General features: G+C 51.0%; 1 protein-coding gene across 6 annotated transcripts in view; it reads left to right on the plus strand.

Moving 5' to 3' along the window:
* The window catches only part of Agpat3 (1-acylglycerol-3-phosphate O-acyltransferase 3), a 75,825-nt gene extending 50,364 nt beyond the window's left edge, over positions 1-25,461 (plus strand). For all 6 annotated transcript variants that reach the window (XM_050139966.1, XM_050139976.1, XM_050140003.1 and 3 more), the window contains 8 exons: positions 5,368-5,594; positions 8,495-8,664; positions 9,351-9,512; positions 10,349-10,502; positions 11,229-11,331; positions 16,634-16,709; positions 21,078-21,276; positions 21,535-25,461. In XM_050139966.1, coding sequence (XP_049995923.1) covers positions 5,417-5,594; positions 8,495-8,664; positions 9,351-9,512; positions 10,349-10,502; positions 11,229-11,331; positions 16,634-16,709; positions 21,078-21,276; positions 21,535-21,623 — 1,131 coding nt within the window. In that variant the 5' untranslated portion in view covers positions 5,368-5,416 and the 3' untranslated portion in view covers positions 21,624-25,461. The remainder of the gene's footprint in view (positions 1-5,367; positions 5,595-8,494; positions 8,665-9,350; positions 9,513-10,348; positions 10,503-11,228; positions 11,332-16,633; positions 16,710-21,077; positions 21,277-21,534) is intronic.
* The last annotated feature ends 875 nt before the right edge of the window (positions 25,462-26,336 follow it).

Consider the following 26,336-nt stretch of genomic DNA (forward strand, 5'->3'; position numbering starts at 1 on the left):
CACTAGCTAGAACTGGATCACATGTCCTCCGGGCCCCTGTAACAGGAGGAGAGGAATGCAGCCTGTGTTTTGGTGTCGGGCTGGGCTCTGTTCCCGGGACCAGGATATATGCTGCTGTACTGCCTACTCTCTGTCCCCAGCTGCCAGGTGCTATCAGGAATTGGAGGGCTGCTGTGTGACATTTAATTGTACCCTTTAATCCATTAGTCAAGAAAATATAATGCTACAAGATCCCCATGAACTCAGCCATGGTTTAAAGGTGAATTTTGTTACTTTTTAAACTTGTCTAAATCCTGGAGAAACCTAAGCCCGCTGGAGCCTGGGAGGCCAGTGTGAGATGCTGTGTGAGAGCCCTCACATGGCCCGTGGCTGTGCTCTAGCTCAGACACTGAGGTACAGACCATGGCTGTGGGTTGCCCGCTCAGTACAAAAGGGTGGCATTGCACCTTGTTCCTGAAGCCTCAACCTGCTGGTCTGTTCTTGGTCTGTGTCTGTGTATGATGTGGCCAGGCTGAGCTGCAGGTGACAGGCTTCGTAGCTGTGGCACCTTTTCAGTCTCTTGGATCTCTTTCCTGGTTGTTTGCGAGGAACTGTGGATTCAGTTTGTTCCGAGGAGGCAGGAGCTTTGTCTATTGTAATTAGGCTGCAGTCATGTTTATAAGCAGCTTATGTGCTGAAATGGCTTATGGTGTGCCTAAGCAATCTAAGACCACACCCACTCCACCGTGCTTATGTGGGTCAGCAGCTTCATCTGGGCTTATCTGGGGGCTCTGGTCACCCTGGAATAGTTCCTCTTCACTGAGTTACCCCAAGATTGTGGTCTAGTGACCTGGGCTGGGTTGGGCTTATCGTCCAATAGACAGACCCAAGCATCCCCGTTTAATGGCCAGTGGTTGACAGCCAGCTACAAGGTCTCTGAAGGCAATCCTGGGGTTATAAACGCCATTGCTACTCGGGAAGCCTGCCTAGGTCCTGGGCCAGAGGTCAGCCCACCTCTGAGGAGCAGCAGTGTGGACTGACTCAGAGCATGCTCAGAGAGATCCCCTGCAGCCTGCTGTGTGTGGCCTTACTCAGTTGGATTTTCTGTTGCTCAATGCATTTTACCTGCACCGTCCTGTGTCCCATGTGGGTGCGTTGTTCACAGCTATGTCCTGTAGGCTGGTCACATGAGGGGCTGGCTTGTCTTTGTCTGCCTGTGAAGGCCTATAAGGCCTCACCCTATTTACTGTAAAGGAAACCTCTGGCCCTGGGAATTCTAGCTCCCTCCTTCCTGCCTGCCCTAAAGGCAACTTGGCCACAAGGTCATGCTTGGGAGACAGCAGAGTTGCTGCTTGGCTTTGGTAGAGCTCCATGCAACCAATGCATGACACTAACCAGGATGAGCAAAGCTACCAGGACCCAGAGCTTCCAGAAGCATACAATGCCCCTGCCATCTTGGATTCTGTGCTGTACTACCTCTGCTCAACACCCTGTAGTCTTGCTGAGTGTGACAGTGCTTGGCCGGGTAGAGCAAGTGGTGCTGATGGCAGCCCTTCCTTCACCACAGGTAGACATATTTTTCTCCAGAAGCTGGGCGGCCAGGCAAGGACTCACACTCTGTCTCCCATCTTGCGGAGAGACCGGATGGTCTGATGATGAACTCACCCAAGGATTGGTTTGTCCCTTGGGTTGTATTTATTTCCTATCCATTCTGGTCAAACACCCTGAAGAACAGAGGTTCCTTGTGGTGAGGTACAGGTCTGCCCCCAGCGACACTCCAAAACTTGACAGTGCAGCCCTCTTGGTCAGCTGCCACCAGCACTCAGTCGGTCCCTTCCATGTCCCTTTCAGCTCCTCACCAGTGCTTATACAGTCTGTGGCCATGAAGCCACTGTCACACCTGTTGTGAGGTGGGGGTGGTGAGCGCTCTCTGGGCCACTGCCCTGAGCATGCTCTGCTCTTCCATACCCACTTGGCCACTCAGAAGGGTGGGACTTTGTATTTTCATCCTTGGCTGTTATGAGCAGTGAGTGTTACACCTGAATTAAGACAGTTTGAGGTTCTCTCCTGTCTCTGCTGCCTCATGTCCCCATTTGTGGGGACATTTATTTATCCCCATTACTCATTTCTCTTAGTAATTCTCTAGCATCTGTGGATTCTGGACCAGCTGAGTTCAACCCATACAAAACAAGACAGGGAAGGTATACAGGGAATGCCCTTGGTCCAGCCATTCACACAGTCCACCATCCTGCTGCACATAGGACCGGCTTGGGGATGGGCAGTGGTGATGGAAAATGAATGTGAATGAATGGGACAAGAGGGAGGGAGGAAAGGTGAGAGCAGTGTCGGTCCTGTTAACTGGAATTTGATCACTGAACTCCCGTGCAAATGTCTTATCTTGTGACTGAGTCTCCTGTCCGGAACATCACAAGTAGCCCATTTTCCACATTTTAGTGTCTTTCCTCTGCCAACCCTTCTGCTGAGTGCCAGCCTGGCTCTCCGAAAGACCTCTACCCCTCAGCCAGGCAGTGTGTGTCTGGTATCTCTGGAGAGACAGTGCTCTGACAGATAAGAGGGCATCCTGGGAAGTGGTCCTTAGGGAAGCAGGGCTAAGGGACCAAGGATGATGAAGAGGCTCCCAGAGAATGGGAAGATGAGAATTGACTGTGACCAGGAAGTTGACTGTGAGAAGGGACCTGCAGGGTTCCCAGATCTCAGGTCAGGGAGCCAAGAAGCCTGTGTATTTGTGAGAAGCATGAGTGTACAGACCTTGGGCTGTGCAGTGGGATATAGGGCTCAGAACTCTGGAGATAAGGCCCGAAGTTTGGTTCAGTTGCTGGCAGAGCTGGTGCCTTCATTCTTCTCCACCGAGCACATGGGCGATCAGTTCAGAATCAACAGCCTTTGTCACTTTGTGAGCCCCTGTCTCTCAGTACCGCCACATTCTGAGGTCCTGGGAGTTTACCACTGGGAGTGACTCAATTCATTTCTAGTGAGGAGGCAATCGGGCAGATGATCAGGGAAGGCCCTCCTTGTGTGCAGTGGGCTAGTTCAGTGTCCTGCTGAGCCCTGAGCCACAGATATCTCAGCAAAGATATGATTTGCGTTTAGAAGATTAAAAGTTTACCTTAAAAAGTTGGAATTTATAGCATGCCAGATTCTATACACTCTGCATATTTAAACTTGGGTTTGAAATATAGGTGTCAACTTGAAATAGTCTGAGGACACAAAACTTTTTAAAACTTGCATTGTGCTGGGCATGGCGGTTCCCAACACTGGAGGCAAAGGCAGGTGGATCTCTATGAGTTCTAGGCTAACCAGGGCTACATAGTGAGACCCTGCCTTAAAATAACAAATACTTGTTTTGAAGGCACCTGGGCCAACAATGCTCTGGTCACTGAGTCCAGACCCTTCCCCACACTTACATGGACCAGAATCTTGGCAGCCAAGAACAGAGCAGACAGGAGCTGGTGTGAAGACTGAGTGGCATTCTTGTATATAGCACTGAAGTCAAAAAAGCAGTAAGGAAGCAGTCCTGGGAACGGCGCGTGGCCAGCATTGAGAAAGCATGCCCTGTGTCTGTCTTTGGGATGTTTAGGGAGTAGAGAGTGACAATTGAGGTCAGCGGTCTGCAGCAAGCACATGCGGCCTGTGGGACACTGTGGTAGATAGTCCTGTGTGGGTAACCCAGCAGGTAGGCAGATGTCAGGTTAAGACATAGAGTAGTGGTCTCTGGACCTGAACTGATCTCCAAGCTAGCATTTGGCTATGTCCATCTGCCCCTGCCAGGTCTGATTAGACCAGGGACCTTGACCATGAAACACCAGAGATCCGAAGTGCATGCGGTAGGTGGCAGTGCACTACAGGGATGGGTATGGAGGGGGGTGTGGGCTCACTTGGGATCCTGCACAAGCTCTCTGCTTCTTCTAGACTCCTACAGTAGAGCAGGAAGCCACCACTGTGCAGCACAGGGATGGTTGCTAGAGAAGGTTGCTCCAAGAAAACCATCCTTACAGCCTGGAGCACAAACAAGTGTGGCTCCTTCACCCTGGTCCCCTGCAGCCTGACACCCCAGGTTCATCAGGTAAAGGACAGCTGAGGACTTAGAAGTGGACGCTGGAATTGCTGTTGCATGCTGGCAGGGTCAGGCTCAGCAGTGTGACGCCAAGCCATCTGGGTCCAAATTCTGCCATTCTACACCTTGGAAAAGAATAAAAGTCAAGCTGTCAGAGTAGAGATGAGCACAACCAGGGTCTGGGTGGGACCAGCCTAAATGACTCATGTGTAGTGGTGGTGGCTGCCTGGCCATTGAAACTTGCCACCCAAAATTGAGTGAGTTGTGACTGTGTGTAAGACCTTACTGAAGTTCATTATGAAAAATCATGGTCTGTTTCTGGGGCCCTGACTGTGGGGTTGGAGGTGTGACACGGGCCTGCGCATCTCCTTGGAAAGCCACAAAACCAATGGGCGAGACATGACATGAGCATGGGATGGTGAGGGCTGTCCCTTTCCTGGGACTGCTGGCTCAGAGCTGTCACAGCGAGGCTAGTGCCAGGGATGACTGTGGAGACTCTGACCCCTTGTATCTTGAGGTCTGTGCAGATCCATCCTGGACTGTGTGGGAGGGAGCTGTAGTGTTGCACATGGCCCGAGGCCCTGCCTGTGGGGAAACTGCTCTTGGGATGTGAGCTTAGAGTTAAGCCTCAAAGTCCACAATAAAATCTCTTCCTGCTGGTCCGAGAGTGACCCTGAACAGACCATTCAGTATTCCTGCTGCTGGTCACTCACCTCTTCCACACAGTCCTAAGAACATCTGCTATGGGGTTTCATGACCAATGACAAGTTGTGGTGAGAAGTGTTTGTACCGGGCCCTGGAGCACAGTGTGTCTGAGAGTTATTCTTGTTATCCCTGTTCTGGTTTTGCCCTTTCAGGCAATGCATTCATCTTCTACTTCTGGTTTAACTAATTTCTCCAGAACCAGGTGACTTAGCCAAGTGGTTTGGGATGTTCTTACAGTAACAGTTAAGCTGCCACAGGCTTTGGTTACCTGGAGATCTGGCTGGAGCTGAGGCTCCCGACACAACACGAGGTCCAGTTTCTATCACAAGAGCGAGACCTGCTGTGTACATGTCCTTAGGGCCTGATAGCTGGCCATCCTGCTAACAGTCCAGCCTCAGAAAGCCATCGTGCGTGTGTGTGTGGTGGTAGTGTGTGATGTGAGATGCACATAGACAATGTAGTTCCTCAGCTTTCTGGAGGAGCCTCTCTCTGAGCCAGGCACAGGGCAGCTCCTCCCCAGGGCTCTGAATGAGGACTGTGCTTACCAGGCCACAGCCTATGCCGAGTCCCTGCATCCACTGACCGTTGATTGCGCCCTGTGCTTTCAGGACGGCTGTTCTCAGTGAAGGACCGTGCGCCCGCCCCTGAGCAGCGACCATGGGCCTGCTTGCCTACCTGAAGACCCAGTTTGTGGTGCACCTGCTCATTGGCTTCGTCTTTGTGGTGAGTGGGTTGGTTATCAACTTCACCCAGCTGTGCACACTGGCCCTCTGGCCCATCAGCAAGCAGCTATACCGCCGCATCAACTGCCGCCTGGCCTACTCGCTCTGGAGCCGTAAGTGTCTCCTCCCACAGGCATTGTGCAAAGGTTCTTCTCCAGTGGGAAAGGGAAGAGTCTCCTGCCAGGGTTCTCAAGGGGCAGTAAGGACAGGGCCACACCTGACTCTCCATCCCAGAATAGAGCTAGGTGAAGTTCAGTCCTCCCTGAGGTCACACCCTCCCAGGAGCCCCGTGAACAGGTGTCCAGAGTAGCCTTACTACTCTCAACCACACCGTATTTCCATAGCAGGCCATGTGACTTGCCAAGTGCATGGTATTTCCATAGTGGGCTGTGTCACTAGACTTTCACTGTGTGCTTGCAAACCAGCAAAAACAAGGAGAGTAGTTTCAGTGAGCTGAGAGCCAGCCTCCACTCCAGCACAGTGTCACATGGCCCTCTCTGCCTGCTCACATCACAGTGCACGGGGAAAAAACAAGAGTGCCCTTAGTCACGAGTGTGTGCATGTTGCCACAAACTGTCAGATGCACTAGTGCATGAGAGCGCATTTCTGTGAGAAACCTGGAGAGACAGCCACTTACTCACAGCCTGTGCACCGGGAGCGGCACTGACCTGGGTATGACTACCTGCAGTTTACAGGAAGCCAGGTTGACTCAGTTGCTCTGCAGAGTAAGAATACAGCTTTGAGAGTTCTGTAGATGTGCACTCCCCGCGGCATCTTCGTCTTGTCTTGTCATATGGACCCAAAGCTCACCAGGTTGTCCTGTCGAGGCTAGTACCGACCATACCTCTCTACAGGGGGTCCACACGGACACCGAGAAAATGAGTGGTCTTTCTGTACCAGAGAACCTTCTTCCAATTGCATTTCTTTTCTTTTTTTTTTTTTAAAAAAAGTCGATCACCACCATATTCTTTTTTAAAAGATTTATTTATTTATTATGTACACAGTATTCGGCCTCCATGTATGCCTGAAAGCCAGAAGAGGGCGCCAGATCTCATTACAGATGGTTGTGAGCCACCATGTGGTTGCTGGGAATTGAACTCAGGACCTCCAGAAGAGCAGCCCATGCTCTTAACCTCTGAGCCATCTCTCCAGCCCTCCAACTGCATTTCTAAGTTTAAAAAAATCAGATACACAAATAAGTATTCAGTATGCTGCTGTTTATGCCTGGCTGTCACAGCAGGGACAGAGGTAGGAAGGGACTGCCGTGCCCGGAGTGGGTATAGGATGGCGCCTGTTATGTGTCACGGCCACAGCAGAGGGCATGTGCCATCTCACAGGGAAGTGTGTCTCCAGGCTCTGCACCTTTATGCCCTCCCCATCAGTGACAACACTCTGCCCGAGTCCCCTCCTCAGTTTGACTCAAAAGGGGACAGCTGTTTCACAAAGGGCGAACTAGGAATCCCACATCCACACATAATGCTGTTGTGCTTGTGTGACCGGGTGACAAGGCCACACAAATGTTTACAGAGAAACACTAAATCATAGCCTCCCGCATCTAGTAGCACTCTGAAGCCAGAACAGCACGTGTCCCGCTGAGACTCCCCGACTGCAGCCCCTGGGAAGGGCAGAGAAGCACAGTGAGGACACCAGTTCTCAGGGCCCTGCCCTGGTGACTGAAGAGCACGTCCTTGGGGACTCTCTGGGTGCTGGTGCTCAGAGCTTCAACCTGTGTTGTGACTGGGTGGTACCCTGTGCTGGGCTGCAGGGTGATGACTGTCACCACTCTCTAGTGGCAGAGCCACCGCTGTGTGTGTCTTGTGTGGACACGTGTGGCTCTCAGGCACACGCATGGGATGCCCATCTGGCTATGTGCTGATGTGTTTGGAAAACATTAAGGACCCTACCTCTGCCGTGTTCTAAAGCACCTATGCCATTTGGCATCCCTCTGGGTGAGAGTTCCCATGCCCCCGAGGCCTCACCCTGCTTGTGGGTTCCATGTTTGAGGCAGGCAGTGTTCGCTGGCTCCATCCCCAGCAGACAGTTCTTTGCAGAGGACTCTGGGATTCTCTCAGAGCAGTGGCCAGAGTCAGAAGTATGGATCTTCCTGTGACCATCCTTCAGGTGGCAGTTTTATCCTGGTCCACGCTCCTCAGATGCCTGGTCTCCGTGGTGTGATTCCCACTGGAGACCATGGGGTGCACGTGGGACGCCTGCCTGCCATCTTGTACTTCCCACCAGAACTCATTTATGTCCAGATTCTTTCCTGAACAAACACATGCAAAGTTCTTAACATGGAACTGTCTGGCCCTGACCTTCTTATGAAAGTGAACATGTGTTTCCCTTAAATCTTCCAGAGGGGACAGGCGATACTACGATCCTGGTCCATCCTGAATCTGCCACTGGCCTATGAGTTGCAGGCAGGGAAAGCTCAGTTCTGTGTTGTGGTGGAGATGCTGGGTCAAGTACTGAGTACACTCCACACTCCTGGCCACGCACCGTTCCATGCCTTTGGGGGTCCTACAGCCTCCTGGGCAGCAGTAGATCTCATCTGAGCTTTTCCTTAGGCCTGGGGTGAGCAACACTGAGTATGAACCACAGCTTACACCAGAGAAAGTTGTAGGCAAAAGAGTCAACATATCCACCTTATCATCACTTTCCAACTGCTAATTCCACAGCCCTGCAGGTGTTCTCCTTGCCTGTCAGTGAGGACACAGCCCCCCTCCTTCCGCATGAGCAAACTAGTGCCACGGTGGCTGCGCACTGAGGCAGTGGGGTCCGTTTAGGTCTGACAGGCCCTGCTTCCTCTGTCTGCCACCACCCAGCTCCCGTTAGACTACACAGCTGTGATTTGGGGAAGCTTAGAAGCAGGAGCCCTGGGAGCTCAGCTCTAGGAGGAAGCTCCCCTGCAGATGAAAATGGAAGTGGCCCTCAGACTGCACTCCCAGAGCCTGCGGAGACCTAAGAGGGGGGCGCTGGGCAGGCATCTCGCAGTGCTGACCCCGCCCTCCCGCAGAGCTGGTCATGCTCCTGGAGTGGTGGTCCTGCACGGAGTGCACTCTCTTCACCGACCAGGCCACCGTGGACCGCTTTGGGAAGGAGCACGCAGTTGTCATCCTTAACCACAACTTCGAGATCGACTTCCTCTGTGGGTGGACCATGTGTGAGCGGTTTGGCGTGCTGGGGGTGAGCGATTGGGTCAGGGAAGGGCTGGGGGTGAGCAATGGGGTCTGGGGGTGACTCCCAGGGGGTTCGGGGAGGGTCTGGATGAGTAATGGTGAAATAGGGCCCTAGGAGGAAACCTCTGGGATCTGAAGCTCCCAGGACTGTAGAGGCTTGTCCCTTGGAGGTTTCTTGACTTGCCCCCTTAATAGTGAGATGGGGTGTGTGTCTTCCCCGTGTGGCACCCTCTTGAGTTTCCTGCCTATTCTTGGGACTAGCTGTGACTTCATTCCTTGTCAGCACCTTTCACCTTCCAGAGGATTCCACTCAAGACCAAATGAATAATTGCAGTTAGCTGAGTGGCCTCCGATGAATTTAAACGACACGAAGAGGGACAGGGATTTCAGTGCAGCCAAAGCCCCTAACTCATGGCAGGAAAATGGAGGTCAGAAAAGGGACCTGGAACTGAGGTGTTATCCTCCATATCCTGGTGCACCTGCCCTCCTCCCAAAATTTGACTCCTGAACAGTTTCTGAGGTCCCCTCCCCGAGTGTGCTCGAGGTGTGCTGATCCATAAGCCAGGATCCTGTTTATGGCAAATGCTTTGAACCAGGAAAAGAAAAGCCTGAGCCCCTGGGGTGGCTGTCAGGGCTTCCGGCCAGGCCCTCCCCACCTCTGACAGATGCCACTGGTCTCCCTGCTCCCTGCAGAGCTCCAAGGTGCTGGCTAAGAGGGAGCTGCTGTGCGTGCCTCTCATCGGCTGGACGTGGTACTTTCTGGAGATCGTATTCTGCAAAAGGAAGTGGGAGGAAGACCGGGACATTGTCAAAGAGGGGCTGAAGCGCTTGGCGGACTACCCAGAATGCATGTGGGTGAGTGTGCTGCATGTACCATGAGATGGCAGTGGCCAAGGGGGGCAACTCAGTCCTCCTGTGTGTATGCCATGGCCCAAGTCATACATTGTAGGATCTCTGGCTGGGGAAATGGCTCATTTGGTAAAGTGTTTGCCACACAAGAATAAGAAACTGAGTCTGAGCCCCAGCACCCAAACAGAAAAGCCAGACTGTGGTGCGCATGCGAATAATCCTAGTGCTAGGGAGGTGGAGACAAGCAACCCCCTGAGATTCACTGGCCAGCCAGTCTAACACACACATCTGTGCATACATGTGCCCACAAGACCATCTCACCTGACCTTTCAGACTTGGCGCCTTCCCTGGGACATAGTTTTCTTCTGTTCCCTCTGCTACAAGCCTAACTTTGGCACACACCCTCCTAGGGTGCAGGGAGATGGGAGAGCCATAACAAATCTCATCTTTCTTGTCTACTCTTGGAAACCTGGCCTCTTAGTTCACATTTCTCAGGGACAACAGATGCTCTGTCTTCTGGTAAAGGCGCTGCTCAGAGACACCTTCAGGTTTCTCTTCTTCTGGATAGTTCTTTCAGAAAAACCGTTCTGTATGCATTCATTTGTGTGACGGGAGTGCAGATCGCAGCCCTAGAATAAAATGCCACTTCAATGACACCACATGCTTGTCGCTGGATGATTCTGTGCTTCCGTTCTCTGTGCACCCAGCAGCCTGTGCTATGCTGCTGTAGCGTGTGAGACCCAGAATGTTAGGGGCCTTGCCTGGCAGGGCTCTGGTTCCTTCCCTGCTGGCCTGGAATAACCCTCTTGCCTCTCCCTACCCTACGTTCATTCTGTACCTAGTTTCTCCTCTACTGCGAAGGAACACGCTTCACAGAGACCAAGCACCGCATCAGCATGGAGGTGGCTACCTCCAAGGGGCTGCCGCCACTCAAGTACCATCTACTGCCCCGGACCAAGGGTTTTACCACTGCGGTCCAGTGCCTCCGGGGGACAGGTAGGAGACCGGGACCCATGGTGAGAAACTGGAGTCTGCCACTACCTTCAAGGCTACTGTTATGCAGCAAGAAGTTAAATGGAGCCAGGGATATTGCTCAGTTGGTAGAAGACTTACCTAGAATACATGAGGTCCTATGTCCTTGAACCCCATAAACCTGGATATTGTGGCACAGGCCTGTACTCAGGAGATGAAATCAGGGTTGGAAGATCACTTTTGACTGTATAAATTCGAGGTTATCCTCAGCAACATAGTTTGAGGCCAGCCTAGGCTACGTAAGCCTGTGTTTTAGAAAGTATACAAACTATAAAGAGTAAGATACACGCAAAGCCTAGGGGGGAGGAGGAAGTAGGAGTTACTGTTTTCAGATCTTGCAGCTCTTTGCGGGTGATAAAATGATGCTTAGTCGAAAACTGTCAAAGTAACACAGTAAATACTGCAAGCCATGGGAAGAAGAAGTCAGATCAGAGATGTCTGCTTCACCTGGGAGGAGTTAGGGAAGCCACAGAAAGGGCCGAAGAGCACTGGGCACGCAGGAACCATCAGCAGAGAGGGTCTGAGCACTCCGCAGCCAGCCGGGAGTGAAGCTCGTCGCCCCTCCATCCCCGCTCTGCATGTCGAGGGGCAGACCCAGTGTAAAAGTGACTTTTCTGCTTGGTGGTGATGTCACTACTGTAGAGTGTCTCCCGTCATCCATCTCTCACTGGTCCTGCCTCCTCCCCACAGCTGGAGCCATCTACGACGTGACCCTGAACTTCAGGAGTAGTAAGAACCCATCCCTGCTGGGAATCCTCTATGGGAAGAAATATGAGGCGGACATGTGTGTGAGGTGAGCACCCTGACGAGGCTGACCCTCCGCAGTACTCCTGAGGGTGTGGGACAAAGAAGGCAACACCAGAGCCCCTAGTGTCCCCAGCTGTGTTCCCCTGATCAGTGTGAGGGTTGTTTCTTGTCTGTCTCTCAGTCTCAGCGGACACCGTGTATGTCTCTCTGAGGAAAGCTCTGTCCCACCTCCCGCCACTGTCAGTTGCTCTCCCAGTCACACGGTCTAGTGAACTGATGTTAACCTCTGGTCTCTCACTTTCAGCCAGTGACATGGCACCTCCTGCACAGCCCCCGGTAGAGTGGGACTGTCACCAGGTGGCTCTGATCTGGCTTGGTAACTTCTAGATAGTGGCTTGGGCATCCCCAGGGAGTTCTGATTGGGGAAGGCCCTGCCTGCTCTTCAGAGCCCAGGTGATGGCGCCTTCAGGAACTGCTTGGTCATCTTCTTAGACACATACACTGTCAGGACCCAATGGAACTGCCTGCTCTGAGACCTCACACACGGCAGCCTGCCTTAGACAGGGTGGGTACAGTCATGTCTCAGTGTTGACTGGGGCCATGGCCAGGCCAAGGTGATGTTCTTCTCTGTGTCTCCTGAGGAAATAATCCACCCAAAATCGCTTCAGTTTGACACCTGCGCTTGGTTTTTCTAAGCAGACTTGAGCTCATATTGGTTACAAATTACACTGTGTGGGAGCTTCCAGAAATAAGACTGTGAACGTAAGCAAAGAGCTTGTTGCTTTTTTCTCCTGGGCTTTGAACTGAGGTTCAGGACCCTGTATCCTGCCCTGGGAACTTGCCCTGGATTGGAGTCAGCAAGTGAGCCTAATTCTCTCCTTCATGTTGTTCATCTTCCAGCAAGGGTCCAGCCCACTATTGACGCCAAGGGACTGTGGTGATTAACCCTGGGCCTTAGGTGGCTTCCAATGCCAGGTGTGTTAGTTAGCTTCCTAGCACTGTAACAAACACCTGAGACAATCAACTTAGAAGAAACTTAGTTTCAGTCTATGGTTGAGTCTGTTGCTTTGGTCCAGTGTGGGGTCAGCACATAATGGCAGGAACACAACACAAGACTGATTATAGCAATTGCCTCATCGGCCAGTTGGTAAAAGAGGAAGGACCAAGGTGCTGACCCCTCCAGGGATGGCCATGACCCAGGGCCTCCCACTGGGCCCCACTTTTTTTTTAAAGTAGGGCCTCCTTGGAGACCAAGCTGCTAATTCATAGTCTTCAAGAGACAGCAGAGACCAAAACCATAGCGCTAGGGTAGATGACAATGATTGAGAATCTGGTCATGTCCAGAAGTGAGCCCCTCAGAGGTCAGTCACACTTCTGTCCCTGGCTTAACTGCTCCAGGTCCCACTCATCCAGCCCCTCTTGCTGCCCAGCCAACCATCGAGCTGAAGTGCCCCCACAGGGACACCAAGCTATGACTAGGAGGCCTCCTCCATCTCTGATACTTCCTCTGTGATATTTCTGTAGCTGAGTCCAGCTATATTCCAGTGGGCATCTCAAGAGCTCACAGAGGCCTTGGCTGGTCTGCCCTTGACCATGGACTTTGCACAGATATGCCCTTCCCATCATCCAGAATGCCCCTGTAGTCACGTCTAAGGGCCTTACCTCAGCCTCCCTTGAGGGTGATAGCACTCTAGAAGCTGTGACAGGGCAAGCCTGCATGTGTGTACCCTCAAGGGCCCTCTGCTCTCTGTGCTGGCATGCCCATGTTAGCCTTGGGATGTGGAGTACTTCCATGGAAATTCAGGGTAACTAGAGCTCAAGCTGTAGCTGCCAAGAGAGGGAAGCCAGCGGGACCTCATCTACATGCGTCTTGTCAGCGTTTGCTTTTATTTTTACTTCTTTCATAATGTATATGGTAGTGTGAATGTGTATGTGGTGTCTCACAGTCTCACACACTCACACACACACACTCACACACACACACTCACACACACACACACACCAGGGAGAGACATGAAGGAGGTCTAAGCCTTATAGCCTTCTTGCTGTAGGAGGTCCCCCCCCCCAGCTACACCCACTGACTGTGACAATTCCTCCCCCACACGTGGATGGAGCCCTTGGAAGGCAGAGGCTTAAATTTTGTCTGCTCAGATACTCTTGCCTCTCCCCCTGATGTGGCTCTGAGCCTGCGGTGGTACTCTGCTGGGTGTGTGTGCTGAGGTGGAAAGGTCCCTAACAGCTTACACAGCCGCAGCCCCCAAGGACCTTACTTTAAATGCACAGATCTGTCTCAGGCTGTGGGCATTTCCTGTGGCTTTTCTCTCTGGAAGAAAGAACCGCGGGCCACTGTGAGGGCCCCCCAAGCCAGAGCCATGCTCATCACAGCCCTTCCCCCTTACTCATAGTTCCCTTTACATCCAGCAAATGAAGTCTTAAAACATTAAACAGATGAAACTGTGGCCTCCCTCGACCCCCTGGATGCAAAGCACCTGTCTCGTGTAGCCACCTTGTGTCTATACCCCCCATTCTTCCAGCAGTCTTCTTGGTGACTGCACAGACTCACAGTGTTTAAGTGTCCCCATGTGACTTCATAATGACTTCAGCGTACAAGAGTAGTGAAACAAAGGGAACTCTAGGGTGTGAAGCATGTGGCACACCAGAAAACACAGCATGCAGAGGGTGCAAGAATGCCTAGGAGTTCCCATGTCACCTGGGGACATGGGATGTGTCTCCATGAGGGTGCTGATCACTCTAGTCTTGTGTGCTCTCTGCCACCTCCTGGGCATTGTGAAGTACTGCAGTTCCCTGTGGAAAGCAGGACCTCCCTGTGAGGCTGGCCTGGTGCACCTGATTCCCTTGCTCCACGTCCCAAGTTCTGGCATTACAAGAATATGCCAATGGGTCTAGTTTCCTTCCTTCCTTCCTTCCTTCCTTCCTTCCTTCCTTCCTTCCTTCCTTCCTTCCTCCCTTCTTTTCTTCCTTTCTTTCCTTCCTCCTTCTTTCTTTTTTCCTCTTCCTTCCTTCCAATAATAGTTATGTTTTGAGATGGGGTCTCACTATGTAGGCTTGGCTGGCCTAGAACCTGACATGTAGACCAGGCTGGCCAGGAACCTGTCTCTGCTTCCCAAGTGCTGGGATTAAAGGTGTGGGCCACCACACCCAGCTCTGGGTCTTGCCTTTTGCTTTTTGAGACAGAGTTTCTCTGTGTAGCCCTGGCTACCCTGGAACTCACTGTGCAGACCAGGCTCCTGAGTGCTGGAATTAAAACCATGAGCCCAGCTTGGGCCTAACTTTTTAAAGAAGCTTATGACGCAAACACTTACTCTTAGGTGACAGAGTCCTAGCTGACTGTCCCCACAAGTGGCTCAGCATCACTCTCTCAGCCTGTGATTTCAAGTCAAGCACAGTAGTTGAGATGCTCCTCTGGGAGCAATGATGCTCATTGCCATCAGATGCTTCTAGAAGGCGAGGATATGTGCTTTCCATATGTGGCAGAATTTCATCTCCCAGACCTGCCCTGTGAGCTGCGGGGCATGGGCACGGCATTTCTATCTCTTCCCGGTCTCCAGTGGAAAAGTGATGGAAAAGTCTCCATACACTTCTCTGTGTAGATCATACTCTCTGTTTATTCACAGTCTGATTGGATTCCACAGCAGGGGCTGAGCCATGTGACTGGGAAAGGCTTCACCTGTAGTTGCTAGGCAGCCACCTGTTTGTTTACCAACAGACTCCAAGAATAGGGGTTCAGACAGCTCAGGGTCCACATGGAAACATTTATTGTAAGCTGAGATTAAAATTTCCCAATGTTGAATACTTTTCCTTCCTGGGATATGTAGTTTTGTCTTGAAGCAGTGATCCACGTGTCTAACAAAATGTTATTTGATGGGGAATCTTTGTTAGCCAATTATCTTTAAGAGGTGGGACCAAGTTAGGGCGTGACTTTCTGGGTACCTGGAGAAAATGCGGCCCAGGTGTGCTCTCTGTCTCTGTGGTTCCTGCTCAACACAGCTGAGCTCAGACTTCTCATTCCTGTTTCGTGAGTTTGCCCCTTATAATAAAGAAAAATATAATTGTTCTATTTTTTAGCTAGCCTGATTATTTCTAGAACTGAGATAATTCAACAATTATCTCAAAGGGAATAAGAGGCGGTTTGCTTTAGAGTCAGGTATGAGTGACCATGGCCCCAAACCACACATTGAAGTCTCCTCCAAATGCTGTTTCCCACTGTGGAAGTAGTTATGTGATATTATTATTAGTTACAGAACAGAGAAAGTTAGGAAGTATTTATCACATGCATGATAGGAGCCACAGGTAGAGCAAGGGACTACTCCAGGTCTCGGAGGCTAGCTCATGGCATCTTAGCCATTGGTCATCTGCTTAGAATATATTGTTAGCTTTTGACAGTTTCCAGGATGTTAGATCAGACACAGGGTAGGCAGTGGATGGCTTTGTAAGAGACCGAAAATTTGGCTGTAGTCTGCAACATTGAACTCTCCATAGTCTTGAAGTTTGTTTAATTGGCCTTATAGAGTCTTTAACCCAGGAGCAGTGTCTGTCCCTGTCTGTCTCTCCCTGGCTGACTTCTGCTTGTCTCTCTCCCTCCCTCCTCCTCTGTTCCTTCCTCTCTCTCCCCTCCCTCGCTCCTTTCTGGGCACTTCAACTCACCTTGTATTGGTCACTTCTGCATAAACAACCTGAGTTTTAGTTCCTAGTGTCAGAGTTCAGACCATGGTCATCTGGCTCCATTATTGTGGGGGTTAAGGTGAGATTCAGATATCAGGGGTGGGGAGCATTTGTGCAGAACCAAGCTGCTTACCTCGTGGTGGTCAGGAAGCAGAGAGAATGACAGGAGGGGGCCAGTATATACCTTTTAGAGGCACACCCCGGCCAGGGGCCTTGCACAGTTACAGGGCCTCCCAAAAGTTATTCAAAATTAAATCCATCAATGGATTCAACAAATGGTCAGGTCAGAGACCTCTCTGGAAGCAGTGTCATAGACTTGCCCAGAGTGTGCTTTCTTCATCTCCCAGTCTCCCTCAGCCCAGTGAGGGTGACAGTCAAGGTCAAAGGCCCCAGACCTTGTCTTGATTATCTACAACGGTGACTGTGTTAGGAGAGACCAAGGCCACTGCAATCACCCTATGGGGAAGTCAAGGCGTGCTCAAAGGTAGTTCAAAGGGTCCCCGGATATAGAGGCATCTTTTAGCCCTCGTGGGAGCCCAGAAGGTTCCAGTGTGTCGGCTGACCACCAAGACTTACTTTGTTGCCTGCTGGTTTCACTCGCTCCCTCCCAACCACGAGCAGTTTTCCCTTCTCTCACGTTGCTCTTAATCTTCTTGACACGACAGGAGGTTCCCCCTGGAAGACATCCCCACAGATGAGAACGACGCAGCCCAGTGGCTTCACAAGCTGTACCAGGAGAAGGTAAAGGCTCCTGCTTGCCCATCTTCTGCCTCCAAAGCAGGCGGGGTGGTAAGGAGGATAGGCAGGTGCTGCATGCTTCTCTGTTGGGGGCAGGGCTAACTTGTTCATTTCCCAGCCATCCAGATGTCCAAAATAATCACACAGAAATCTGTATTAATTGCAATACTGTTTGGCCAATACCTTAAGCGTATTTCTGGCTAACTCTTATATCTTAAATTAACCATTTTTATTAATCTGTGTATTGCCATGTGACTGTGGCTTACACAGTGGCTACATGACTTCTACCGACTCCACCTTCTTTCTCCCGGCATTCAGTTTAGTTTTCCTGCCTAGTTTTATTCTGTTAAGCCATTGGCCACAAGCAGCTTCTTTATTAACCAATGTCAATAAAGAATATTCACAGCATGCAGAGATGAATCCCACATCAACAAGCACTGGTGGTTCTCACCTGCATTAGATTCTTCTCTTTTTCTTAAAATTTGAGAAGTTAGCCCTCCAATGAAGAGTGACATCTGGCCCGGTGCTTGGTGTGCACAGCTGTGCAGAAGCCTTGCACAGTGTTCCACGTGTGAGACTGTGTTGATGGCCTTTTTAAGAAGTTTTATGAGTGTAACAGACATCACCCAGATTTGCAATAATGTGCCTATGTTGCGGACAACCCCCAGATTTACAACAGCATATTTATGTCATGGGGCCCACGTGTCCAGTTCACTCCAAAGTGCATGCTTATTCTATGCTCACTTCCTGAGACAATAGGTGTCCATTTCAGCATTGTTGGAAATCAGATGATCAGAAAAGCCTGCAGGAAACAGTCCTTACCAGTGCTTCGAGCAGCTCCCAAGGAAGTAAGGGAGATCCAGAGACCAAGGAGGAAAGAGAGCGAGACCTGAGGGGAAGGGACCTATGCTGATGATACACACTCTGCTAGTGTTTGCTGGTTTCCCCCAAAGTCCTGATTTGTAGCCCCATGGGATCAGATGGTGAGATGTGACTTTGCACAGGACTATAAGGTGGTAGACTATATAGTGACTGCGTGTGACAAGTGTTACTATATAGTGACTACAGTGACCCATGCTACCACCCTAGAGGCCCCACCTTCTAGGAAGTCAACCTAGGGAAGGCTGAACTTGTTCCCACCCACCTCCTCCTTCATGCTGGAGAGCGTTGCCCTGGTGACTGTCTTGGCTCACCCTCAGTTCCAGAAGATGGAGACACTGGAATAGAAAGTGGTATACAGAGAGCTCCCTCAGATTGCTGAGGGAGACCCGTGCACAACTGGAGGAGGTGATGCCAGAGGCAGACTGTTCAGGGTTTGTACAGATGGGACCCAGGTGAAGGCCAGCTGCAAGCTACCACAAGACAAAATGTCCATGGCAGCAAAGCCTTGCCAATGCCTGGCAGGACAATCAAAGTCCTCGGAGGGACTTGAGAAGTAGCAGATACAGAATGAATGAGCATGTAACGATGAGAGTGGAGACAAGAAGGCCTTCAGAAGAGAGAACGAAGCAGCAGAAAGGTCTGGGGCAAGTGGAGAACAAAATCAGCCTGCCAGCAGAGCGGTGCTGTGGGCTGTGCCCTGTGTGTACAGTGCTTACCGTGTATCAGGTTCCCACTGTATACCAAACGCTTTTCTCAAGAATATTAACAAAGGGGCTGGAGAGATGGCTCAGAGGTTAAGAGCACTGGCTGCTCTTTCAGAGGACCCAGGTTCAATCTCCAGCCCTCACATGGCAGCTCACAACTGTTTGTAACACCAAGATCTAACACCTTCACACAGACATACATGCAGGCAGACACCAATGCACGTTAAATAAATAATAAAGAAGGAGCCAGGTGTAGAGGAGCACACTTTTGATCCCAGCACTCAGGAGACAGAGGTTTGAGGGTTAAGGCCAGCATTCAGGAAATCCAAGGTTGGACATGGTGAGGCCCTATCTCAAAAAAAAAATTAATAAAATAAAAAACTCTGGTCAAGACTGATTAAACAAAACAATGGAATTAGTATTAACAAAAATAAGACAACAACCAACAAATGGAATCAAAATCATATGAGGTTGGTTTTACTGGCTTCATGTGCACCTGTTTGGAAACCTGGGTAACGTATTGCCCATCTCCTTTGCCACCAAAGGAGGTGTAAAAGGTTCTTGGCTCACACAGCTCAGACCATGTGCCACAGACTCATCATCCTGATGGAAGAGTCCTGGGGTTCAGCACATCTGTCTATCTATCTGTCTGTCTGTCGAGGCATCCTTATCCAGCATAGCACTAGATGTCGTCACAGGACTTAGGAAGAGAAGGAGGTGAAGGAAGTCCACATTGGAAAGGCGGCTTTGGCCTCAGACAGCACGACTTTCCATTTCACAAAAGTCAGAACTGCCAAAATGTTAGAACTGGAAAATTCCCTAAAGTTTCAGGGTACAGAACCAATGTCCAAAAGGTATTTCCACATACCCAAAATGAACTCGCTGAAAGAGAAATCCAAACAAAATCAAACTCTAGGAGTTAAACTACCATCGGACCCTGAAGTCCTCCTATGGGGACTTGTCAGGAGAAAACTTAATTTGAGAGCCAAAGGTACCTGCAGCCAGCATTACCTCAGTGCTGTTCACAGTAGAAGTCCCCCCACCCTCTGATGGACAAATAAAGATACTATGATGAAGCTGGATGGTGGTGGTGCACGCCTTTAATCCCAGGGCTCAGAAGGCAGAGGCAAGCAGATATCCAAATTCAAGGCCAGCCTGGCCTACAGAGCAAGTTCCGTGACAACCAGGGCTACACAGAGAAACCCTGCCTCAAGAAAGAAAAACCAATAACAACAACAAAACGAAGAGAAATAAAAAGAAAAGAAAATATGATGTGTAAAACACAGGGTAACACTGTTCAGCCACTACATATCAAATTTGCCATTTGGAACAACGTGGATGGAAATGAAGGAATAGTGCAGAAGTAAAGCCAGCCAGGTAAGGGAGGACACAGCCCATGCTCCTTTACCAATGGAAGCCAGTCTCACCATAGTAGAGGGTAGAAGACTGGAAGGGTGGGATGTCCCATAGCTGAGCGGTGTTAGGATTACTGGTGTGGCTGATGGCGTGGGACGTCCCAGAGCTGAGCAGTGTTAGGATTACTGGTGTGGCTGATGGCGTGGGACGTCCCAGAGCTGAGCAGTGTTAGAATTACTGACATGGCTGATAGCAACTCTGGATTTCAGAATCTTCAGTGGAGAGGACTCTAGTCATTCTCAACACAAATTAGATGACAGATGTGAGGTAGTGCCCAGCCAGCCTCTGTTCCTTACACAGTGTGTGTGTGTGTGTGTGTGTGTGTTAGAGACCATGACCCATAAATATGTACGATCATGTCAGTTAAGTTTTAGATAGATGGTAGATAGATAAATAGACACACAGAGAGGATAGTACACCTCTCAAGATGAAAATGTAGCTGGTGGCAGTTGATGCCTGCTATTCCAACATCCTAGCCTCTTAGGAGGAGCAGATGTTAAAGGCCAGTATCAGCTATGTGGAGAGTTCCACACCAACCTGGGTTACCAAGGATCCCATGTCAAAGGAGGAAGAAGACAAAGAAAGAAGAGGATGGGGCTGGAGAGATGGCTCAGAGGTTCAGAGCACTGACTGCTCTTCCAGAGGTCCTGAGTTCAATTCCCAGCAACCACATGGTGGCTCACAACCATCTATGAGATCTGGCGCCCTCTTCTGGTGTGTGGGAAGCAGAATGTTGTACACATAACACATAATAAATAAATAAATAAGTAAATAAATAAATAAATAAATAAATAAATGAAAAAGAAAGAAGAGGATGAAGAGGAGGATGAAGAGGAGGAGGAGGAAGAGGAGGAGGAGGAGGAGGAGGAGGAGGAGGAGGAGGAGGAGGAGGAGGAGGAGGAGGAGGAGGAAAACAATATAGGAATGGTGTGGAGCCAGCAAGATGGCTCAGTGGGCAAAAGTGCTTGCCCTGCAAGATAAATGTTCTGAGTTTGGTCCCTGGATGCCATGGTATGAGAGGTGAGTGTGGATTGTGGCCAGGCCCAGCACCCAAGCAGGTCCATGCTGCTATCCCTTGCCTGGGCTTTGGTAACTGTTAGGGTCTGAACCAGCCAGCCATCTGCCACTTGTGACCACATGCAGCTTTGACTGGCCGTTTCCTAGTTAACTCCTGGGTCCAGATGGCACGTCCTCTATACTAGTGACTGAAGGTCCTCCAAGGAAGTGGTTCCTGCTCCTCCTGTACCAGGGTGTTGTCTGCTTTATTCTGTGGCTTGTGTCTTGGCCAGTGGCTTTTATTGCTGAGTTTTCTCCTGCATCAGGGTCCCATTTGACAGTCTCAACTTCCTGTTCTCCCCTTCACTCTCAGGACGCCCTGCAAGAGATGTACAAGCAGAAGGGCACATTCCCAGGAGAGCCGATCAAGCCTGCCCGAAGGCCGTGGACCCTCCTGAACTTCCTGTGCTGGGCCACCATCCTACTGTCCCCCCTCTTCAGCTTTGTCCTGGGTGTCTTTGCCAGTGGATCCCCACTCCTCATCCTGACATTCTTGGGGTTTGTAGGAGCAGGTAAAAAAAGCACAGATATGCCAGCTCCCATGCTGGGGTCACTGGGCCACCACCCAGGGCTGATGGCTTATCATGGTGACCCTGGGAGGCTCCTGCATGTTGGGCTGTGGAAATTGTGCCCTCCTTTCACTCTAGTGTGGCTTCCTGTTCTAGAGCGGCTGCACACTGAGAGGAAGGGATTAGGGGTGGGGAATGGCAAGACCAGCAAGGGTGCCCTCATGAGGCTAGCCTCTAACCTTCTCTCTCTTGTCTTTAAAGCTTCCTTCGGAGTCCGAAGACTGATAGGAGTGACCGAGATAGAAAAAGGCTCCAGCTATGGCAACCAAGAGCTTAAGAAAAAGGAATAATTAATGCTGTGATTGAACACCTATAACCTGACGCGGTATCCAATTAACTCAATTAAAAACAGAACACACGAGAACGAGGGAAAGAGACACTTAGAGACTATTTTTCTTATTAACTGGTGACTAATATTAACAAAACTTGAGCCAAGAGCAAAGAACTCAGCTGCCAGGTGAAGATGATCAGCCAGCACCCAGGGTCCCATCGGCCCTCTGCGGGGACAGAGGCGGGCTTGGGGAAGGTGGTGGGGCTGTGGGGCTCCCCCAGAACTTTGCCTCCAAGAGGCGGCCTTGGCTGCTCTCCCTTCTTAAACTTAGAATGAGGCTTTTGTTTCTTATTTGTTATTTTGGGAACTTAACCTGGCCCCCACCTTGTGCCCTGCACCCCAGAACACTGGCTCTTCATGGGTGCCGCTGTCCTCATTGGGGGGCAGGTCAGCTGGATCCTTCTCCTACAGAGCTCATTTGTCCTGCCCTGCTTAGCACCTCTGCTTCTAGCCAGGGGGAGGAAGTCTTAGAGATAAGCACACACTGAATGTAGATCTGGCCCCTTTGTCCCTGCTCTGCCCAGGGGCTGAAGACCACCCCTCCGTCCTCTGCAGCACCGTTGGCACTGCCTCTCTGGAGGCTGTGTTTTAAGCACCTTATGTCTCTTTTTAAAGTGAACGCCCAAGAACTCTGCAGAATGTGGAATCCCTGAGTTCATACAGCACCTCCATACAGGTCCATGGCCCCCTCGTCCTCTGTAGCCAGCAGGCTGAAGTCCTGCACCTGGGCCCCACACCTCCAAGTTGTGGTGTCTGGGGGCTCCTGCCTGTGGGACTCCCCTGGGACACTCTTCAGCAGGTGGTGTCACCATCAGGCCTCCTTGTTCTCAATCAGACACCTTTAGTGCTTGTTAGAATTAGAATTTATTTTTACAAATTAGTCTGTGGCTGGCTCGCAGCTTCTCCCTGCCCTCATCCTCTCTTGCCTCTGCCCAGGAAAGTGTCATGGCTGCCATCCACATCCACCGTTGCCCAATACCACTTCAGTGACAGAAGCTGTCCTGGCAGACAACAGGGGTCCTCTGCCTGCACTTGGTGCCTTGCCAGGGTCCAGTGGGCTGGCCCTGGAGGCACATTTCCCTCCTTACTCAGCGCAGAAGGCCTGCCTGGTTTCTGGGAGATCTAGGTCCTCGGGAAACAGCGTCATATACTTTTACCTTCTGTCTGGAACCTTCCATAGTCCCTTTACAGTCATTTCACGTTTTCTAACAAGGAAAAACCGGGTATTCTTTCTGGCATACTGCAGCCAGAGTTCAGAGTGAAGGCAGAGAAGATTAATAGGGCACACCGGAAGAAGGAGACCTGGAGAAGCCTGACAGTAGCCCGGGCCTGACTCCGCATGGCAGCTTGTCCACTTTACAGAAGATGCTCCTGGCCTCTGCGATCCGTGCACAACAGAGTGGCTGTGGACTGCTCCTCTCGCTCCTGGGCGGCGGCAACAATCACGACTGCTTGTAAGGGTGAAGGGTTAAGTCAAGCAAACCAAGACACTGATTCTCTCCCTCCAGGTGAAGGCTTGCCTGCCCTGGCCTCTGCCAGCTCTTGAGCCATCTTGGGCACTCCTGAGGGCCAGCTTCCTTTCTGATGGGGTTTTTCTTCTGCCTTTCTGCCTGCTTGAGGTCTCTGTCCTTCCCCCACCCACCATCACCTCACAAATGCGAAGGAAACAGGCCAGTGGGCCTGCCATGCATGCACCTGGCCCCGGATAAAGAGAGCTCAGAGCCTTCACCATTTTGCTAATGCCTCTGACTTCCTCAGAAGCCCTGAGCCTTGAAATCAGTTTGTGAATGGCCCGAGGAGTCCAGGCTGCAGGCTTTGCTCTCCTAGGCCTCCCCCTGCTTATCTCGAATGCAGCGCTTCTGAGAGCAATACAAACTACACTAGGAATGTGGGTGTGGGTGGTTTTGGTTTTTTTTTTTTTTGGTTTTGGTGGGGTCGGATTTTGCTTTTCATCTGCTTCAGAAGGATACGGGGAGGAGAGCCTCTTTGATTTTTCTATTAAATTAATAAATCCCAGAATAATGCTCTTCTCTTCTTCCTTCACACCCTGCTTCACATGCCTGCTACAGGCATGGCTGATGTCATGCCTGGATCCAGATTGAAGGTGCTGCTGTAGCAGCTTGCTAGACTTTAGGGAGCCCCTGCTAGAAGCAGTAGGCTCAGGAGCCAGAGGCATTCTGGAACTAGAGGGCTTGGTGGCCTTGGGAGGAAGGGCCTGGACTGCTAGACTGGCCCTACTTCAGCTTCCCCAGCGGAGGGGACCCCACAACGTCAGCTCAGACTGGGATGTGGACTCCTTACCACTCAGGCTCAAGAGCCAGATACATGAGGGCACCTGCCAGCTCCCTGATAAACCTTTCCTCTGTTCAGGTGGTCTCTCACCCCTGGTCCCTGGCTACACCATGTACCTCATGTAGGCCTCTCTGAAGCTGTCCTGAGCTACAACTGTGGCCGCCATTCTCCTGACTGCCAGTTGTGTTTCATGGTACCCACCCGGAGATTATCCACACAGAGCATCCAGGGACTTGGCTGCTCCCTCTGAGGGCTTTGTGTTAGCATCCTCATTGGTGGCCGTCCTGCAAGAAGCAGGGACAATAAGTTAGGGAGGCTGAATGGTCAGCATGTGGGCAGTTCAGAGATCAGGGACACTCCTCTTGATGAGACCTTTAACCCAGAGAAAGAAGCCACTTGCTATCTGTGGGTGTTTGGTGACTGCATCCATGAGTCACATTTGCGATGCTGTAAGGCCCTTTCCTTGGAAACGGTCTGATGAGCTCTGACTCTGCAGGCTGCTAGATAACACCACAACAATGTAACAACTCTTTCTTGTAGAAAGGTGTCTCCACGATGCCTTGACTCCCCTCTCCCCGTTTTTGTGCACCTTGCCCTGAGAATCTTTTCTGTCTCTTCTCAAGTCCTGCCTTTACGCCATCAGGAAAAGTCAGGGTTAGACCCTGCAGTGGGTTACATTCATATGCAGTGCAAGAGAGGTCAGGAGACCATCCATGCCCACCAGGACTACTTTGTATCAGGTTCAGGATGGAGTAAGTGGTTCTTCCTGCATGTTGCCCTGTCTCTGCCTGAGACCTTATAGGACAAGCCAAAAGTAGCCTTTCTAGCCCTGATGACTTGCACCTCAGCTGTTTGTCCCACACACAGACCCCACCACTAGCTAGATGCATGTGACGCTTAGTGCTAGCCATTTGGTGTGACTTCTAGCCCTCTGCAGTGTCATGAGGCTCAGGGTTAGAATGGCGCACCTGAGATGCCTCCTGCCTTCTCTCTATACACATCTTTGGCCTATAGGCCAGCCCCACACCAAAGGCACCTGGGCCTGGGTGAGGGTATCCCTGCCCTGCCTTAGGCCTTGTCCCAGAGTCTTGCCACGGGGCTGTCCGTTGGGTGCTGACACTCAGGCCCCAGACCCCTGCCTACAGGGGCCAGGATTTGAAAATGCAAGTTCAGGCTTTGGGTGAGCAACTTGACTGATAGGGTGGACATATGGATCGGAGTTTATTACAGGCATTTGAAATCAGTTGATTCAGGGGAACAGTGGCATTCTTACAAACCACTCCAGAAGTAAACCACTGAGAGCAGCCACTGGAGACGGTGGTATCATCTCTTCACAGACCTGCAAAACTGTGAACTCTGTTCTGACAGGTCTGGAGTTTTCTTTTCTCCCTAGCTTGTTGGGTCCCTTCTGTTGCAAAGGTGTTGGGAGAGAGGCAGACTGTGAATGAGGCCCGGACATGCACTACATTGTATTCTATTAAACTGGAGTTACTTGATTCAAAGAAGAGCTGCACTGCTCTGCTTGTATGTATTGTCTCAGAGTAGCAACATTGTGACAATCAAACGGAACTTGCCTCAAGGCCTGCCCCTCCCGGCGGCGTCTGTACCAGCGAGTCCTCTAACTACAGGACCGGCTCTTTCTGGAGCCACGCAAACCACGAACTCTTCTGATCGCGTGCTGTGAGGGTGGGCGGACATCTGAGCTTCTTTTCCTCTTCCCCATTGCCGTCTCTGACTGTGGGCAATCTCAAAGGGATGCTTTGTCTACAGGGTGCAACTGTGTTATATGGATGTGTCCTTTTGTACACTTCTTTTTACAAGTTTGCTCTTCACAAGCTTTCTGTGGTAAGGACAGCGGTCCATGCTCTAGGAAGACGTCCAGGTCTGGGAGCTGACTTATGCTTCCCAGGCGTGGATCTACTGCCCGGCTGTGTTGACCGCTATGCAAAGCTCTCCCTGTCCGCAGCACGTGGAAGGTCACCCAGGCAGTGTGGCACGCCTGCTTGGTGGGACTTTCTAGGCAAAATGCATAGGTATCATATTTGTTTATTACATTGTTGTGAACGAGGGATAAAATGTCCACAATACATGAGAAAGTGACTCTCTGCCTCTTTCTTTCTGGTCTGCATAGATTTCCAGGAGGAGACAACTCTCACATGCTTCCTGTTCCTTGGAGCCACCTTCTCCAACCCCTCGTGCCCTGCCTTCTCCCTTCAGCTAGCAGCACTGTCCCAGGGCCCCAGAGCCCAGGATTTCTACTCTGGGCAGTAGAAAGGGAACTCAGCTGGCCTGTGAAATGCTGAGGGGCTCAAGCCTCCACATTGGGTTTTAAAAGCCATTGAGGCACTGGAGAGATGGCTCAGGGGTTAAGAGCACTGGC

The sequence above is a fragment of the Alexandromys fortis genome, unplaced genomic scaffold (assembly GCF_014885135.2).
Source record: "Alexandromys fortis isolate MF-2015 unplaced genomic scaffold, M_Fortis_MF-2015_v1.1 scaffold_9, whole genome shotgun sequence".
NCBI lineage: Eukaryota > Metazoa > Chordata > Mammalia > Rodentia > Cricetidae > Alexandromys > Alexandromys fortis.